The sequence below is a fragment of the Phaseolus vulgaris genome, chromosome 9 (assembly GCF_051622355.1).
Source record: "Phaseolus vulgaris cultivar YP4 chromosome 9, ASM5162235v1, whole genome shotgun sequence".
Classification (NCBI taxonomy): domain Eukaryota; kingdom Viridiplantae; phylum Streptophyta; class Magnoliopsida; order Fabales; family Fabaceae; genus Phaseolus; species Phaseolus vulgaris.
In genome coordinates this window covers 16,831,618-16,851,846 of record NC_143506.1, presented here as the reverse complement: position 1 = coordinate 16,851,846, position 20,229 = coordinate 16,831,618, and the positions used below count along the sequence as shown (strand labels likewise).

At 32.7% G+C, this 20,229-nt stretch overlaps 2 protein-coding genes across 6 annotated transcripts; both read right to left on the bottom strand.

Annotated features, from left to right (window-relative positions):
- Window positions 1-204: 204 nt before the first annotated feature.
- Window positions 205-4,205, bottom strand: APX6 (ascorbate peroxidase 6). Of its 5 annotated transcripts, none has more exons than XR_016515464.1 (10): window positions 4,002-4,205; window positions 3,803-3,902; window positions 3,579-3,706; window positions 2,941-3,011; window positions 2,717-2,759; window positions 2,540-2,636; window positions 2,150-2,233; window positions 1,710-1,845; window positions 1,251-1,317; window positions 205-498 (listed from the first exon to the last, which is right to left on the bottom strand). XR_016515464.1 is itself a non-coding variant. In XM_068624310.2 (10 exons), the coding sequence occupies exons 1-10, from the start codon at window positions 4,138-4,140 to the stop codon at window positions 396-398; spliced, it is 954 nt and encodes a 317-aa protein (XP_068480411.1). In that variant the 5' UTR covers window positions 4,141-4,205; the 3' UTR covers window positions 205-395. The 5 variants fall into 5 exon arrangements, 4 of the variants coding, with proteins under 4 accessions (XP_068480411.1, XP_090151164.1, XP_090151165.1 ...); XM_068624310.2 differs by having other exon boundaries at window positions 1,710-1,831; XM_090295038.1 differs by having other exon boundaries at window positions 1,710-1,831; window positions 3,799-3,902; window positions 4,002-4,198.
- A 461-nt stretch (window positions 4,206-4,666) lies between these two features.
- On the bottom strand, window positions 4,667-7,935 carry SD2-5 (S-domain-2 5). Its single transcript, XM_068624309.2, has one exon. The coding sequence runs from the start codon at window positions 7,223-7,225 to the stop codon at window positions 4,781-4,783; it is 2,445 nt and encodes an 814-aa protein (XP_068480410.1). The 5' UTR covers window positions 7,226-7,935; the 3' UTR covers window positions 4,667-4,780.
- Window positions 7,936-20,229: the final 12,294 nt, after the last annotated feature.

Genomic DNA, 20,229 nt, shown 5'->3' with positions numbered 1-20,229 from the left:
TTAAATTTCCTCCTTAAGGAATAATTATATTATCCAAGTATTCGAAATTATAATAAATATTTTTTTAAAATATTAAACCATCCAATGTTAGGAAAATATTAAAACTTTATAATTAAACTGGAAGACTTTAATAGTCATATATATATATATATATATATATATATATATTTAAGTTCTGATTGGTTGTGTTTAAAGGAGGAAATGTGGTCATAAAAAAATTGTTCTATATGCCATGCCTTCACACTTTAAATTGTGTTTAAATGACTTTCGCATGAAATCTATTGACCTTGCATGCACATGCTTCATAGCAAAGCAACTCTGCATAAACACTATTAGCAGGTCAATAAAAATGCAAGTTGCCCCTTCAATACAAGTTAGAATATTCAACTCCTGAATTACATGTTTTTCCACCTAGCACCAGAATTCACCAGCTTGACGTACGCATTTTTGAAATCTTCAAAGAACAGATTCTCACTGTCGGCGTATTTTTTAATCCATCTGTTCAATCAATGGAGTTGTCTTAAGTGATGAACACTAAGGAAAATATAATTAGCAGAAATATACTATACATATGTAACGTGCAAGGGAATTTTTAGTCATCAATAATAAGATATAATAAAATGGTCCAGCAAAAAGTTTTGTTAAATATCTTTCTCTCCCAAATACATGACTGATGGACATTTTTATGGACAATACTGACTCTAGTTTACTTACAAGACTATATTGTTCTCAGCACATCGTTGTTTGCTTACATGGACAAAAAGGAATCAGAAATGAGTCCCTGGGCCAACAAACAACTATAAAATAAGCATTTGAAAAGGAGCATGTAGGCTCGGGAACATGACCTTAGTGTTAGAAAATTGACATTTCAGATTTCAAGTTTAGTATTGTGTGTAAACTCGTGGTCCAGACCAGAGACAAGGATCAGGTTTACAAGGGCATGAAAACATACGAATTATAGTATCAGAAATCTAACTGACATAACTTATCCATTACCAATTGATATGCAGTTGTTACTTGTTCTCAATTGATGAATTATTTGCCTCACCTGTTATTTTCTTGAATTTTGGAAAATAAGAAAAGGGAATGCTTCTCATTTTAATTGTTTTATCATTTCAGATAACTTCACATTACTTGAAGTATTTAACACTTTTGAACTAAAATTTTAGTGCTCAGCCAGAAAAGAAAAAAAAAAGTGGGGGTCAATTTCATATAAGTGTAGCATAAGAGGTTGTCAAGAGATATGGAACCTTAAGCATTCATCATCCTCAACAAGGGCGTGATCTGAAGGAAGGCCAATCATACTCGACATACCACCTGCATAAAAGAGAACAGGCAGATCACAATAATAATAATTTAAAAAATGATAAAACAAACCAAAAAACATGTCAGGTCTATCCAGAAAAATGATTGTAGAGCTGTCAATTTGGCCCGAGTCAACTTTACCCACAATAACAGATATTTATGCCATCTGTAGTAGTTTATGGAAAGGCACGCTTGATGCCAAGAAACTGAAAAACTTGATTGGAACATTAAGATCCGGAGCACACTAGACAAAAATGAAGTATTAATCCAGTGGCTAAGCCTAACAAAGTAACATGCATTCAACTCCTGCATTTCCTTTTTGTTTGCTTCAGAAAACAATGATTGGTTGGAAGTTTACAACACATACAAACACAATGTTTAGAGGAGATCAGCTGTAAAATTACCTGAAGACGTCCATGGCTTCTCCAAAAGGATCTTATAATATGAATTATCAAAAGAATTTGGGCTTCCAAAACCTTTGCTTCCAATAGTGTGTGCCCCGGACAATGCCACTAGTTCTTGTGTTCTATGGAAGAAAAGCTCCAAGAGAAAGAGGATGCTTAAACAGATTAGTTCAGGTAAAATATGTTGAAAAGTTTGTACAATAACTGACAGATCAGTGATTTTTTGGTCAGTAAATCACTATATTTATTGCCTTGTTAATCTGGTCTAAAGTTAAGACTTTATAAGATATAATATTTAGTTTGCCTCTGTAGTGCTAAAATTCTCACGTAATGAGCAATCAGACAGCTTTTAGATTATGTATGGTTGCAAATAGGTACAAATAAATAACACTTAAAAGAACACAAATACAAAGTAAATTAGAAGTTTTTCTCATACTCACGATAAGCCTTTGCTCTGGAAACATTTCTTCAAAGCAGAAGCATTAAGAGATTCCTCAGGGAGTCGCCCTTCTGGATCAGGCACCCTATCATTAAAATGAATGCAAATATTATTTGATAGAAGAAAAAACCAGGTTTCTTCGCTATGTGAAAACCAATGAGTTAAAATCCCTTGGAGGATTTTCTTTTTCTTCCTGAAAAATGGTTGATTATTCATTAAACAACAGATTGAACATAATTCAATAATTGGATAAAAAATATTTTCAGAGAACCTAATCAACCAAAACTAACATTTAACTGCTTGTTTTTCATCCTGTTAAGAAAAAACCAGTTGCCTGTCACGCAATTCATACTAAGTAGAGTACAAGTCTACTAGAAACTTAGCATCTTACAGTGCATCTAGCCTGCCCAGTGAAACTTGGATAGGTGGACCTCCACATATTTCAACTGCTTCAGCTCCAGCCACAGCAATCATGTCCGCCCAAGATACTAGGAAAGGTAAATGAAAACGTGTTGGTCTACACCAAAACCACTTACTATTAGCGGCAGTTACCAGATAGAAGAAGAACCTGGTTGGATAGCATCTATCTGAGTCTTTGCTTTTTGCAGAACCTAAAAAATACGTGATACATCCGCTGAGATATTATTTGGCAGTTAAATGTAAGATAAAATATTTATCTTAATAATAAAGTAATTTAGACTATAGAACATACTATCATGTGGAATTCTTCAAAATAGTAACAGAAAGAGCTACGATAGAAGGGGAATCAAAAAATAGTGAGACAGAGCATGCCTTTACTGATCTCTTCAGGCCAGCATTTTCGGGTCTTTCAAGTTCATAGACTAAAGAACCATTCATTCCACCTACAAAAGAATGGAAAGTGCATAAATATATATACACACACACATTCATTTTGACATAATAAGAATAAGGAAATTGACGTTTACTGGTGATGATGACACTATTACCAAGAAAACATAATAAGGAGACCGCATAGTTTCCTTTTTAATTTCTTAGCTCAAGCCTTGTGAAATTTTACCTAAACGAATTCAACCGATGAGCAAAGGCAAGAACTACTATTGAGACGGAGTTACAGAAAAGGTAACGGAGAGACGTGGCATAGAAACTTAAACTCAAACTACATGATAACGTTCCAATTACAAACCATCATGTATAATAACTACTTTTAAACTCAAACTAATGATAATTTCTGGTTGGTTGACACTGACACAACATGCCAATTGAACTCTTTAACCAGTACCAAAACCGAAGATGATTTTCAACCTGATAATATCCAACCGTTTCAGACAAATATCTCACATGTATTAAATACAAGACAGTAAAAATTTCATTGGGTTTTGCTAGAAAACTGGAAGAACTGCTAAAATTAACAGGAACTTAGAGTCATAGGATTAACATGAGTAACATACCTGTGTTGTCATCGATGTCAAAGGTTCCAGCATCGTGGAAAACCAATCGAAGCACCCCAGCTGCCTTTCCCTTAGACAACACCTTCCTCACCTCTTCTTTAATGAGAAGATATTCCTTTGCACCTGCTCTTCAATGACCACAAAGCATTCAAGACATCAGTGTAATATTGTGATTGCGAATATCTTCATGCGCAACATCCAAAGTTAATTATATACATACTTACTGCAAGGCGTTGGCTGGGAGACAACCTACGAGAGGAAGAAGACATGGCCACGTGACTATGCAGATCAGCTCTCTCCTGCTGCTACTAGAAACCGCTAAATCTACGATATACAGTTACCGTGTTGAGAAATTGTAAAGTATAAACGCAATAACAACCTTGTCCGAGAGAGTATTTGGTTCAAGGTTGTTCTCTCACTCACCTGACGAACCATTGTCGGAGCGGAACTTGACAGTTGAGAAAGATGAACGTTGGGATTTGGCGGGAAAATGGGTTTTGGAGTCGCCTGAAACGGTGCCGATTGAGCACCGCACAACATGCTTACTCACACCTAATCTCATTATCGCTGCCCCACGCCACACACTCAAACGCACCTTTTTTTTATTTCACTCCCAGTATACATTTTCTTTTATATTTTTAGCTTTTTATAAAAATATATCCCCACAATACGTTTTAAAATTAAAAATAATTAATTATTATTCTAATTTTATATTTACAAATCCGTTTCTTCTCTTTTACGAATAATAATAATAAACTTCCCTTGCAAATTACTTCTATATCCAAGCGGTTGTTCTCGTTTTTATTTATTTATTTATAATTATAATTTATTTTCTAAAATATAAAAGTTTCCAAATATTAGAATAACAGAATATTTTTAAAACAAACCGTGATAGAAGAAAAATAGAAGAATATAAAAGTTCTAGTTATTCGATGACTAGATACGATTTCCACAGTTGTAGGATTGTGTTTTTTTGAAGTGTTGTTTTAGTGTTAAATGAATTTTGAAAACTGGAAAAGTAGTATTCACATGCGTTATAGGTTGTGATGGTGATGATCGAAAAGGTATAAAAAATGAAGAAAAGAAGGGAAGATAGAACTGCAGGGTGATTATGAGTAAACTATATATATTACAAAATTTGAGGAAGTTAAAGAAAATGTAGGAGTGGAAGCATGAGAAGGGTACAGAAGAGTGAGGAAGTGTTATCTAGGCCCTGAAAGACGAACAGCAGAGAGGTAAGCATCACTGTTACCGTCGGAGGGAGCAGAAGAGGTGGCCCCTTCACTGGAGGATTTGAAGACAGTGGCATAAAGGCGAGAACCCAAGAAAGAAGTGATTGGTGGGTTAGGAACAGTAGAAAGACCCTCCAACATTTGTACAACTCTACTCATAGATGGCCTCATTGACATGTCTTCTTGTATGCACCACAATGCAACTTTGATAGCACATTGAAACCTGTCATCGTTCTCGTCAATTCTCAACTCTGAGTCAAAAATATCCCTCAGCTTCCCTTCTTCCATCATTTTGAAAGCAAAAGTTGGGAAATGGGATTTCTCTGAAGACTCATTTGCATCATAGTTTTTCCTTCCCCCGATGATCTCCAACAGCACCATCCCATAGCTGTAAACATCGCTTTTCTCTGATATAGCGTAGTTTGTTATCCACTCCGGCGCAAGATAGCCCCTGGTGCCCCTCAGTGTTGTGAAAACATGGCTTTGTTCTCGGTTCATGAGCTTAGCCAGCCCAAAATCCGAAACCTTGGCCATGAAGTGTTCATCCAGCAGAACATTTTCTGGTTTGATGTCACAATGAACAATCTTGGAGTCACAATCTTCGTGCAGATAAGCAAGCCCTTTTGCTGTTCCCAGAGCTATATTGAACCTGGTATCCCAATCCAACAGAAACTCACCTTTTTTTTTCTTGAATATCCATTTATCCAAGGAGCCATTCGGCATGTACTCATAGGCAAGAAGCCTGTGAGTTCCATCAGCACAGAATCCCTTGAGCCTAACCAAATGGAGGTGATGAATGCTGCCAATGATGCTAACTTCAGCCCTGAACTCTTTCTTTCCTTGTCCAATGCTCTCCAATTTCTTCACTGCTATTTGAGTTCCGTCTGGTAGAACTCCCTTATACACTGACCCAAAACCCCCTTGCCCAAGCTTCACAGAAAAGTTATTAGTGGCAGTTTCAAGGTCCTTGTAGCTGTAACGGATTGGCATACCGGTTAAATTCTCCAAGAAATTGGCCTCTTCTGAACCATCTGTAGGAGACTCGGGCAGCCTTTGCTTTCTTCTTTGGTATCTAACTCCCCAAAAGACCAGACCGCCAATGACAAACAAGGTTATCATGACAATGATCACAACAACTATGGTGTGCTTATTGCCACTTCCGCCGCCCCCAGAACCCGAGCCAGAACCTCCTTCACTCGAGACCTTGATATAAGAAACATAACCAGGATCAGAATCAGGTTTCTCAAAGCTTCCTACACTGTCCAACAAGAAACAATTTCCCGAACTTCTGTGGAAGAACATAGCAACGCAGGAACAGTTTCCACTGCAAGATGTTTGGCAACCAGCCAAATCGGTTTTGGAAAACGGTTGAAGGAATTGAAGCGCAAAGTAATCGAGTCCATCATCAGCTTTAACCAACTGAATGGATTTTTCTGAGTCACCACCGCAAGGAGAGTCAAAACCAGTTTTGCAATTAGGAATAACAGAAGGGCAGCTACACCTTTTAGCTGTGCATATGGAGTATGCCTCACAGGGTTCTGGAATACCGCAAGGATCTTCGGGAATTTTTTCAGAAGCAGCATTTGACGCTCCACTGCCGAGGGTAGAGAAGGTGATGAAGCCATCACTCCCCAAAACAGCAATCCAAGTCGCATTTGAGTCTGGACCTGAAGAGAAAATGAACTGCCACAACAGAGATTTGCTCTTGTCATAGAACCTCCATGAGTTTTTACTAATGTTTGCCGAAGCCACTTCATCGCCGCCCGTGTTGATGATTCTGCGGCTGTCCGTCTGCATGGTCCAATAAGGCTGCGGAGTTCCAAAGCTTGCGGAGAGAACAACAACACCAGACTTGATCTCAAGAATATGGGTCAAGTTGTTTTTGCTAGGATCACTGACGAGTTTCATTCCCTCTGTGAATTCCTGAGTTGGCAACAAAGTATCTGTTGGAACGCCGAAACTTTGCCAAATCACTGTACTATTATCACTCCCAAGCAAAACCAAATTCCCAGTGTCACGCAATTCCATTGAAGAAACCCCTTTGCCGCTTGTGTTCGTAGACCAGACCACGGTTCCATCTTTCTGCAAGAAGGCGTTGCCCTTGTCATCAAACACAAAATTGTCGGAATTAGCAACAGGAACTGCTCTGTTAGCAGACCAAACGACCCTGGAAGTAGCCAGGTGGGCGATTGAAAGTAGAAACAAGGTGGTGTCATTCGCTGTGGTGACAAAGCCAAAGGAAAATTGCCCCTCGTTTGATACGAGGAATACACCATTTCTGTCAATCCAATTCATTTGAGAACCCTTTATTCCTCCGGGTAAGACCCTTCCAGTATATTGATTCGCAGCAAAACAAAATTTGCACAAAAGGAGAACGGTGCCCACAATATGCAAGAAAGACCGATGCTTTCCCATGTTCACTCAACAGCAAATGGAAATCAAAAGAACAGGAAAGAAACAAAATTCATCTGAAAGAAAAGGCAAAAACAAAAAACTAAAAACTAACCGCTAGCGGTATGAGCCCAACAACCCAAAAGAGAACAAGAAGTAAAGAGAAGATCTTTCTGGCAGTTTTATCTTTCATTCAATGCTATGTAATATAAGGAGAAAGAAGAAAGGAGAGAACATGAAGACAGCCAAAGGGGTAAGAAAAATAGAGGATTAACTGACCAATGAAGAAGAGTAAAAGATGAATTTTAATAGAATGAATGGTGATTGAAGAGGTGAGATAATGGAAAGTGCATTGGATGAGAGGGAGATTGAAAGGGAAGTGTGGAACGGAAGGGTGGATACGGCACGGTGAGTTTGTGGTGATGGAGGAGCAGAGAAGAGAAGGGGAAAAAGAGTCAAGAATGACAACTGGTGAAAGTACTCATGGTTTGACCGTGAGTGTGTTTGTTTGAGTGTCTGTGGCACGTGAGGTAGATAGAACAAGTTGAAAGGAAAGGGAGGAAGCAGAACAATGAATGAATGAAATGAGTTTGTAGTTGTATATAGCAGCGTGGTCGATTGAAATGCTTCCAAACTGGATCTGACTTTGGTTGCCTCTGTACTTTACAGCTAATTCTGGTTTTGGAACCGTCAAAAGCATTTAAGGAAGCTGTCTTCTACCTTTTAAATTCATTTGTTTTGGATTCATGGATTGACCCATGATTCCATAAATATTAAGATAATAACTTTCTGCATCCCTCTTATTTTACATCCCACTTCTAACTCATACATAATTTCTTAACATCAACACCTTTTTTTTTTACTTTTCCTAATAAGTTTATAATCACTTTTTTTTTCATTAGTCAAGATAATTCTGTTTTTCAATGTTCAACTCAAATCCTGACATAGTTAAATTAAACAACTCTATCGCTTGGTGGTTGTGTTCTGATTCTTTTGTACACAGAAAACAACTTAAAAGGTTTTTTTTCATTGAGAGGACAATGATTAATACTTTTTAAATAAACAATATTAAAAATAGGCCTAATGATCTTGTAAGTTTCATTATTTATTTAGGTCTATTATTAACAAAAATTAATTAAATTAAAGTAACAGTATAATATTTTTAATCCAATTAATAACAAAATTAAAACAATAGTAATGATTTCAATTAGATATAATATAATTTATAACAAATCTGTAGTGATGATTTATAAAACTATCAACTTCAATTCCAACTGAAAAAATAATTACATTATTGTATTTTTAAAGATTAAAAAATTTATTAAAACTTAAAATGATTACATTAATATATCTATTAAGTTATAGTATTTTATTGAAGCAAAATATATATATATATATATATATTCAATCGATAATGTTTTTCAATTTAACAACTTTACAAATGGCTCTTTAATTAAAAAGAGATCAGGAAAACTAATACTAGGATCAAACTGCAAAGAATAAAAAGAAATCATTAAAAATAGAATCCTCATTATATGAAAGTTAAAGTTAACAGTATTATTAAATTTAGTCTCACTAGATACTACCATATCATAAAGTTTCTTTGTTTCTGTTTCTATGCATGGATTATTCTGCACAAGTAAAAATTAGGAAGATAACAGTTATTTAGATTCATGATTTTATGGAAGAAAATAATGGGAGAATATAAGTGTGAAGAGTACGTATCCTATTTTCTTAAAATAAAAAATATAAAAATATAAAAATTACTTCAGGACTATTTTCGAATTTATCTCTTTTTATTTTAGGATTTCACTTTTTTATATTTTTCATTAATAAAAAATAAAATTCATTATAAATATTAGTTCCTAAATAAATTTAACTAATACAAATATTTTAATAAAATAAAATAATAATGATTAATAATAAAATAATTTTTTAATACAAAAAATAAATAGTTATTTATAATAAAAAAATTATATTATTATTATAGATATAATAATACTATTTACATTTAATAAAAAATGATTTTATAATTATAATTTTTAAATTTACAAATATTTAAATTATTTATTTCTATATAGTAATTTAAATTTTTTATCTATATTCAAAATTTGACATGTAAATTATTTCTAGTCAAATAACTCGTATTTTTTTAAAAAATTAATTATTCAACTATACTGAATTATAGTATTAATAATTTTAATTTATCTAAATTTAGATAAAAATACCTAATATTTTATTATTCTATTTTTTTTTAAAAATAAGGATAAATTTGTAATCTTACATTTTATACCTTTTTAAAAAAAAAATACTCTCAAACCATCACATTACTCATAAATCTCAATAATTTTTTTTCACAAATCCACTAAAACATACATCAATCTAAATACATTCACCTTCTTCACATTTTTTTCAATTTCTTACACGTCAACTTCCTCAAATCCCCATACTTTCACTCCTCAATTCAAAAACAACCTAAAAAGGAGGATGAAGGACATAAATAGAAATTGAAATTATTGTTTTATAATAATAAGGTTTCTTAGAAGTGAAAGAAACCTAGAAACAAATACAATTGATGAAAATTATAACTAACTTGGAATTGGTTAATTTGGGTGAAGTCTTGTTCTCTATTCCTTTATCATTCGGATGACACAATTTTCTTTTGTGAAGACCTATATTCCAATGTCATTACCATAAAAGCAATACTCGGATGCTTTGAACTAGCGTCGGGATTGAAAGTAAATTTTCACAAGTCAAAGTTGACCGGAATTAATGTCGGAGAGCAGACTCTTGAAGTCTATGCAAAGAGCCTACATTGTACTCTTATGAAGATACCCTTTAAATACCTGGGGTTGGAGATAGGAGGAAATCCAAGGAGGAAGAAGTACTGGGAGATGATAATAGAAAAGTTAAACACAAAACTTAGTGCTTGGAAGGGGAGGTTTCTATCTATGGCTGGCAGAATTTGCTTAATTAAATCGGTTTTTACGTCATTACCGTTGTATTACTTATCTTTTTTCAAGGCACCAGAAATGGTTTGTGAGAGTATTATACGAATCCAAAGAAGATTTCTCTGGGGATGGGGAAGGGAGAATAGGCCAATACCGTGGGTGAGTTGGGACAAAATTTGCAGACCACTGGAGGAAGGAGGGCTGGGAATCAAAGACATCAGGAAATTCAACGCAGCACTTTTAGCAAAATGGAAATGGAGACTTATGAGTGAAGAAAAAGGCGTGTGGAAAGATATTTTGTTGTCTAAGTATGGTATGGATTCAAATCCAAGCCGTAACAACCAGAAGAATTCCTCTTGGTGGTGGAAAGACTTGTGCAAGAGTTGTGGTGAGGAAGAAGAAGTAAGTTGGTTTCACAGTGCCACTAGCTGGAAATTGGGGAATGGGGATAGGGTACGTTTCTGGGAGGACGCATGGACTGGCAGCAGGACTTTACGGGATTCCTTTCCGAGACTGTTTTCTATATCGCTGAATCAGGAATCAAAGGTGTCTGAGGTGGGAATATGGGAGGACAATGAGTGGACATGGACGCTGGGTTGGAGAAGGTATAGGTTTCAGTGGGAGTCTGAACTAGTAGATGAGCTGCTAAGAGTGATAAGCAGAACCAAACTCATCAGGGAAGAGATGGATTCCCAGAAGTGGGAAGGGGACACATCTGGAGTTTTTTCGGTGAAGACGGCATATGAACGACTTACTAAATCTTCTACAGATGGCCCAAATGCAATCTTTAACTTGCTCTGGCAGGTTAAAGCGTATCCTAATGTGCTGGTAACCGCGTGGAGGGCCCTTCTAGACAAACTTCCAACAAAGACAAACTTAATGAGGAGAGGGGTGATGATAAACAACCAATTATGTGTATTGTGTGGGGGTGGCAACGAAACAGTACAACATCTATTTGTGGAGTGTTCGGTAGCTCAACGTGTGTGGAATAAATGCTTTAGATGGATGGGAATTGTCTTTGCTCAACATAGGGAGCTGACATGTCATTTGGAGCAGTTCAGCTTTCAAGCTTTCAATTACAAGCAGAATATGGTGTGGAAAGGCATGTGGGTAGCGGTGGTGAGATGTCTTTGGGAGCAGCGGAACTCTATAATCTTCAAAAATGGTGTAGTGGATGATGATGAAATTTTTCATCTAGCACAAGTTAGAGCCTAGTCATGGATGAAACATAGGATGCAGTCTTTTAATTACTCTCTTGCGGAGTGGCATCTAAACCCTGTCCAATGTATAAAATGCTAATTCTATCTTCTTTGTAGGGGAGCCAGAAACCATGTGATGGCAATCATATCTCCATGGCAGAACCTAGCAAGATGTTTCCAATACAAAAGTGTGACAAATCTAGTATTTTTTTAGTCTGATTCAGGGCACAGGGGGTTGCTCCTAAACCATAGCAGATGAGTTAAGCAGGGCGAAAGATGTGAGGGAGGAACATTTGAAGTCATGATGGTGCCTAAACGGAGGGGAATTAGAGTTTCTGATGTTTTTGTCTTTTGAATGTAAGGGGGTAGGTTGTAAAGGGGAAGGGGTATGTCAGATTCAGAGGAAAGTTTAGAAAGGAAGACTTGGAATCAAAAACAAGGTATGACAGTGGACTATGAGATGCCACCCTGATATGCTATTTGGAGTCGGTGAAAGGGGGAAGTGAGTAGATAATATTCAATAAGGTAGGAGAAGTTTTGTTTTCGGTGGCTTCTGCAACATAGGTATTCTTAAAAACTGCAGATTGGGCTTATTGTGACAGCACGTGCTGTTTTTTTTATCCAGGTGTAGGTATCTCTGTTTTTCTAGGATACATGCGATGCTTCAAGCTTATGTTTTTCTAGCTAAACTTTGTATTGTTTTTTCTATTGCTTTATTTTATGCATTGTATCTTAGATGACTTTCTTTGTATAAGGGTTGGGACACTCCTGAAGTGTTCCTTTTATTTCATTAATTTGTTGCTGATCAAAAAAAAAATCATTCGTCACATATTTTGCTGTCTTCGTCCTAGTATTTTTATCTGTAATCCTCTTTGCAGTTATAGTCGTGGTACTAGATAAATTAACTTTAGTTATATCTAAATTCAGCATTTATAATATATTTTATTTGTATTTAAATTCTGAATTAATATGTATCATTCACTCAAAAGATAAATAGTGGGAGAGTCATATATGTAGATTGTTATGGAAGTATTTTTCGTAGAAGTATGAAATAATTTTTTTGGAGTTTTCTCTACGTTTTTTTAAGTTTAGACTACTTTAATTGATTAGTTTTATGAGATTATACATGTTATGGGGGGAACTCAAAATATGGGGCGTACTAATGTCTGGCTGAAATGTGATTATGTTTTGGTTTGTGTTGCATTTATTGCTAAGACCAATGTTCTTTGGATGCTTCGGAGTCGATGAAATATTTGTCTTAATTACTGTGGAAAAATCAAATTTATGGTTATTTATATTTTTTGTGACGGAAATGTGTGTGCTGATAAGTTGACTAATTTATGATTTATTCATAGAAAATATTTTCATTGGTATAAGAGGCTACCATATAGTCTGTTATTATAATTATTTATTAATGGATATAGTCTACATATGTATCATTTTTGTTAAGGTATGAGTTTTGGTATAGTTTCCCATATTTTTGTATTTTTGTATTTTTTTCTTTATTTTCTTTTTTTTTTAATATACTTATTTTTTCATGTGATGACAAATGGTTGTTGTTACTTAAGGTGTCAGTATAGCTGAGATGTCAAGTTGTATAGTGATGTCTAACATGAAAGCTTTTATTATTATTATGACTTTTTTATTTTTATATATAAAATGGATAAAATTTTAAATAACTATTTAAATGTGTAAATTTAAAATTTAAATTTCAACTTTACTGTAAATAAATAATAAAATGTATACGATTTATCTATTTTAATAATTTTTAAAATTTACTTATTTTTATAATTAAAGTATAAAACTAATTAGCTGAACATAGTTTATGTATTTTTTTAACACGTGTCAGAAACACCTGTGTGATTCATCATTCATACGTATGCATTAGCCAATACAAACGTTGGAATAATCAGTTATTGTATTTTATTGCAAATGCAAATGAATCTCAAAACATGCACTGTTTAGACAGACAGTATTATAATGCAACATGCTTTCTGACTTTTGTTTTTGTTTTTTTCTCTCTCTTTTCTTTTACTTAAATTGCAATTTATTGGTTGGTGTGTTGAAGGAATGTGGGACCCGAAAGATTAAGTTAGATTAAGTCATTAGTCATGTAAGATAATTGTTTTAATAGTACTGTATTTTAAAAACTCAATATTTTTTTTTATAAAATGTTTTTTTATTAATTTGAACGAGTAAAATAGCATTGCATTATTTTTAAATTAGGTTTTATTTATTTGAGGACAAAGCATTGTAACCGCACTGGTACAAAACCTAATTAACAAGTTTGGTTTATATTAATGCAAAGTTGGACGAACGTGAGGAAAGGGTCAAAGTTCGTGTAACAGATGAAAGTAGAAAATGCTGAGTACATCCATTCTTTCTATTGTAACTTGTCTTCGGTTCATCAGATATTATTCTCATAAAATAAATTTTGTGTTTTAATCTATCAAGTTCGAACACTCTTCTTAAATGGTGTATCGACACTCGTATGAATACATGTAGGATACGTATCTATTAAGTATTTTATTAAAAAAGTATTTATTAAATTTATGACAATTTTAATACAGTTTTAACACAATTTTAAAAAGAAAAAATACATTAATTTTTTAAAAATTCAAATTTTATTGTATAAATTGTTATTATGATTATAAAAATAAGAAACAAACATTTGTGAATCAGTAATGAAAAACATCTTTTTCTTTCAAAAAAATAATTTGTAACATACTTGTGCACATCCATCTTTATTGTCAATTTATATAATTAATAACTATATAATATATAGATTCGTGTCCTACATTTTAGAGATTTTACGTATCTCTGTGTCGGTGTCCGTGTCGTATCAGTGTTTGTGTCTGTGCTACATAGGTTTTAATATAAAATTATTTTTTAATAAAAAATATAAAATTAATTTCTAATAAAAACTTCGTTTTCTTTTAAGCCATTGTAAATGTTTTTATTTATAAAACTTGAATTTAAGATATTATTTAAAAATATTGAATTATTGATGTATATGAAATTAATTTAATTTTTTAAAGAGAACAAAACATGCGTCTTTTCAAGTCAATGATTGTAAATATACATGAATTTGTAAGATCGAAGATATATGTAAATTTTGTTAATCTCTTTAGACTTTTATAGAGAACATCACATAATTTTCAACAACTTCATTTTTCAACTATAGCTTGAACATTGAGTAATTATAAACTTATTTTTCTTTGGATTATGCTCGTAACATATACAAATATTCATGCTGTGATGTTTATCTAGTGACTTAATAAATAACATTATATTGTGGACTTTGGACTTTATTTGTATACCAATCACATTTAAAGTAAGAGAGTTTGGAAACTCTTTGTTTAAACTAAGTGAAAGACTCATGCCTAATATGTTACTCAACTTATATGATTTTCTTAATATTTCAGGTTTTTAAGTATTTTCAATGACTGCTCTGAATGAATAAATAAATAAATTCTATAAATACTTAATAAATGAATAGTTTGAAGACACATGTTTACTCCTAAAAACAAATATATATATATATATATATATATATATATATATATACATACAAATAGCATAGTGTTGGACCCAAATCCATGATGAATAACAAGAAAAAAAACAAGAACACTGGTTTATCTTGATTGATTTCTATAAGGAAAGGATGAAAAGAAAGAAAGAAGAAAAAAAAACACCATAGAAAAACAAAGCATGATTAACCCACTCTAGTATCATATTGAATTTATTCCATCATGTTTCTCGTTTTACATTGATAATTGTGCTACAGTATTGCATACAAAGGACAGTGAATTGCATAAAAGAAAAAAAGACGTAAAATAAAAGAGAGAAAGAAAAATGATCATATTTTCTTACTTATTTAAAAAAAATTCCATTAACTTATATTTAAAATAAACAGTGAAAAAATAACAAAAAAAAACTATAAAACTAAAAGAAACTCAACAAAATGCAATGAGTCTTCCGTGTTATAAATTATGAAAACTTTATTTATCAAATTAATAATATAAAATTGTAATATTTTTAATTTGTATCCATATATAATAAAATAAACAAGGAAAACAAAGCATGATTAACGCACTCTAGTAACATATTGAATTTATTCTATCATGTAATCGTTTTACATTGATAACAGTGTTGCATACAAAAGTCAGGAAATCTTATGTATACATAAAAGAAACAAAAAGACGTAAATTAAAAGAGAGAAAGAAAAAAAAAATCATATAATATTTTCTTACTTATTTAAAAAAAGTCACAATTAACTTATATTTAAAATAAACAGTGAAAGAAAAACAAAAAAAATAGAAAACTAAAAGAAACTCAACAAAATGTGTGATTTTATTGATTTTTTTATAATAATTATTTTAAGATGTCATGTTTAATATAAATTCTACTCTGTTCACAATTAAAAATAAAAATGGTTCAGTTTTTTGTCGTTTGTAAATTTGTATTCCTTTCTTTTGTTGTTTTAGAGTTTTAAAATAATAGCAAAATATTATTTTGTTAATTATATTCTCATATTTACTCTCTTTATTATATTATAATTTTGTATAAAAAGTGTAAATAATAAATCATAAATGTATTTCTGAATTTTATATTACAGTCGTAAACGACTCCAAACGTATTTTATAAACTCACATTCGAATCCAAAATATTATAAATCACACCAAGAAAAAGGTATGTTAATATTTTGTTACTTTGAAAAAATTACTTATTTACTATAACAATTTTAATACAGACTTCAAATAAAATAATCTAAAAATGACTTAATTATACTGAAAAATATTTTTGTTTAAATTATTTTAGAATTGAGAATTTGTAATGAAACGTGAATTTCCGAAGGAAGAGAGCTATAAAAAAACTTGAACTTATATGGTTTGATTGTCACCATGATGAAATCAGCATTTATGTTTAACAGAATTGACTTAGTTCTAATTAATGCTTCCCTAAAGAGTAAATTGTAAATTAAATTATTGTGCAAAATATAGCCTATCCATGCTTTTTAGTTATTGTAAATGAACTTAATTTGAATACGATCATTTTCGAATTCAAATACTTATACATAACTAATAAATTTGCTAGTTTTTTATAATAAGGATTAAATATTTTCGCAACATACGATTTTTTTTTATTTCTATTAAAAAATTTAGATATTTTATATACTTATAGTGAAAAAATTGTTATAATAGTTCCTTATCAATTGTTTTATACATAATAAATAAAAATATGAATTATATTATAACATTTATAAAAAATAATATATATTATAATATTTATTTTGAGTTAACACAAAATATTTTAATATACAAGAAAATGGTAAGAAAAAGAGATTTCTTATTCTATTGTGTGTATTTACATCACTCCAGGTATACAAGTGTATAAGGAGACTTTCTTTCTACAAATTACAAGCTAATTATGTAGGGATCCACATGAGATTCTATAATTATTAAATTAATTGCGTATAATATCGTACAATAATTGTGTATAATTTGATAATTATTATTTCCTTAATACTCCCTCAAGTTGGTAGGTGAAGATCATGAACCCCCAACTTGTGTCGCAGCGTCAAAAAAGTTCCTTGTCTAGTGCCTTCATAAAAATATCTGCGAGTTGGTACTGTGTCGGTACTTATGAAAGACTCATTATCTCGGCTTGTAATTTTTCTCGCACAATGTGGCAGTCTATCTCAATGTGTTTTGTGTGCGTTCATGAAATATCGGGTTAGCTGCTATATGTAATGTCGCTTGATTGTCACAAAAAAGTTGATCGTCGAACATGAAGGTTGGTTGGAGAAGGTTCAGTAATGAGTGCAGGACTTCCTGGCGTGCAAGAAAAAGGTTGGTGTGTTGTAGGTTTAAGTGCATTGTGATGAGTAGGAGAAGATGGTGGATCAAGTGAATGTTGGACAGGAGTGGGTAAGTAAATATCAATGGCGGGCAAAATATCTTGTGATGGAGGTGAGGATTGCGTCTGACAGAATGGAAAAACACTTTCATGGAAGGTGACATCCCGACTTGTAAAAAAAGTGTCTACATCTATATCAAATAATTTGTATGTTTTTTTTATTGTGTGAATAACCAATGAAGATGCATATTCGGGCGCGCAGATCAAATTTTTATTTAGGTGAAACAATAGTTGCGTAACATAGACAACCAAAAAGTTTTTAGGTGAGAAACTGAAGGTGATTGATTATATAGTAGCTCGCATTCCCCCAAAATTCTAATGGTAAATGAGATTGAAATAGGAGGGCTCGTGCGGTGTTTAAAGTGTGTCTCTATGTTTGTGTTCTACTAGTCCATTTTGTTGAGGAGTGTAGACGCAAGTGCCTTGACATTCAATACCTTTTTTGAGAAAAAAGATTACTGAAATAAGTTCCAGTCTGTTGTCAATTAATAAATGCCTGAAATTGATTTTGTGCAGATGTAATGAATGAATCTAATAGATGTTGGGTTTCAGATTTGTGATTCATAAGAAATAGCCAAGTACATCTCACTATAGTGATCGACTATAATGAGAAAAACGTTTTCCAAAATGAGTTGGAGTTTTATGAGGATCCCCAAATGCCACAATGCAATAAATTAAATGGAGAATGAGATTTTATTGTGCTTAAAGGAAAGGGTATCCTTGCTTTGGGACAAACACTACAATTATTATGAATGGAAATGAGATTTTTATTGATAGATAGTAATGAAGATGCAAGTTGTAGACGCGCTGGAGAAGGATTTTCGAGACGCTTGTGCCATAAATCAGAGGGTCGGTCGAAATTTGATATGCGTGGGCTTGGTTTGGAAGAAGGGACATGTAGTATAAGATTGCGTATTGTTTACCCGAGCCAATCATCCTCCCGTAGTCAAGTCCTGCAAGATGCAACAACCATGTGGAGAAAGAACAACACAATAATTCAGTACACTTGTTATCTTACTATCGGACATGAGATTTAAATTAAAAGAAGGAACACAAAGAACATCTTTGAGAGTGATATTGTCATTGAATTTAATCGTGTCCGTAGATGAGATGGTCGCAGTTGAGCCTGTGGGAAGATTAATATTTGAAATAAATGGTAATGAAGTGTGTGTGAAAAATTGTGAATCAAATGCAATGTGATCGGTTGCTCCGCTATCCAAAATCCATGGTTTTGTAAAAGCAGAATTAATAGACAAGTTATGAGCAAATATAACCGCAACAGCGTTAATAAACACTTCACTTTTTACCATGCTGAGCGAGTAAACAGCCTTTGCCAATTGCTAAATTTGTTCGGCAGTGAACCCTTGTACAAAGTTTCCATTAGACTCATTACTATCATGTGGCAATGAGGAGGAATCTGCCATGTTTGTTGCAGATGAATAAGAGCTTTTGGGGTTATTTTTTATTCGTTGTTGTTGGTCATTGCGCCCATTGGAGTTCCATGTCCCATTTTTTATGCGACACCTATCTTCTGTGTGTCCTCTTTTATCACAGTATGTGCAATGAAATTTCAAAGTACGACATTCGTCTATGGTATGACCTGATTTGTTACAGTGTTCACAGGTCTTACCTTTTGATTGCTTCCAATTGGCAGATCGACCCTGTACTGATGTCGCGATTGAAAAAATCTTGATAGGATTTGAATTCATCTGTTGTTGTATCTCTTCTTGCAGAATTAGAGAGTATGCTTGTCGGACATTTGGTAGAGGATTCATGACGATAATATTGGACCTGATTGTTTTAAACGAATCATTCAACCCCATGAGAAATTGCATCACTTTATCTTCTTCCTTCTCAATATGGTGTTCCTTTGTCTGGTTGCAAACTATCGGTGAACGATATAGCTCGAGTTCATCCCACAGCGCTTTGAGTTTGATGTAGTATGAAGCCACTGACATCCTACCTTGGGACATGGTTGCTATTGCCTTCTGAATTTGAAAAATAGCTGGCGCATTCTTCTGTCCGAACTGGTCGTGGAGATCTTCCCAAACTTGACAGGCGGTCTTCGCGTGAATTACCCCTGCGACATAGTAGGGATTGGTTGGGTCCATGGCAGCCGACTTGGCAGCATTATTGTGCCTTTTTTGTGAGAATCTCTTATTTAATGATAAAAATGGAAAGACTATCAGAGCAAGATGGTAAAAAAAATAGATTTCTTATTCTCTTGTGTATTTACATCACTTCATGAAATATATACATATATACAAGTGTATGAAACTAATTATGAGATTCTATAATTATTAAATTAATTACGTATAATATAGTACAATAATTACATGCAAATTGTGTATAATTTGATAATTATTATTTTCTTAATATAATATCTTATTTTTATGTTAAAAAAATATTTAACACATAAAAAAAATTAACAAAAACTTATTTTAATAATTCTTTTTATTACAAAGGTTTAACTATACATTATAAAAAAATATATATTCAATTCATAATAATTATTTTAAGCATGAGTAAACATGATTTATAATCAGTATTTTTTTTCTAACATTATATAGAAGTTAAATTCATTGAAAATTATGTAATTAAATTACACAAAGCATGTACTTCAGCATCGTCATTAACATAATTTATTTTATCAAATAAAGACAAGATTTACTTTATTCTAAAATTTAAATACATATTAAAAATATTTGCAATCAAGGTCACGCCAGCTGGATAATTTTTTAACATCTATCCATTGTAAAAAAACATGTGTAAATCCACCTCAATAACTTGAACTCCATTATAATTTGGTCTAGAATAATCAGCTTCTGGAATCTGGGGTTCAAATCCCTGGTTTGGGTTATGTGGCAGGTTAGAAAGATCCTTTGACTCTATCGAAAACTTGTATCGAAAAAAGTTAATTAATTAATTAATTGATTAGGTACTAAGCACATAAAAAAAT

Coding starts and splice junctions, on each gene's coding strand:
- SD2-5 (XM_068624309.2), bottom strand. CDS start 7,225: ATGGGAAAGCATCGGTCTTTCTTGCATATTGTGGGCACCGTTCTCCTT.
- APX6 (XM_068624310.2), bottom strand. CDS start 4,140: ATGAGATTAGGTGTGAGTAAGCATGTTGTGCGGTGCTCAATCGGCACC. Junction 2,760..2,940: donor GCCTGAAGAGATCAGTAAAG/GCATGCTCTGTC, acceptor CGTATTTTTTAG/GTTCTGCAAAAAGCAAAGAC. Junction 1,832..2,149: donor TTCCAGAGCAAAGGCTTATC/GTGAGTATGAGA, acceptor TTTCTTCCATAG/AACACAAGAACTAGTGGCAT.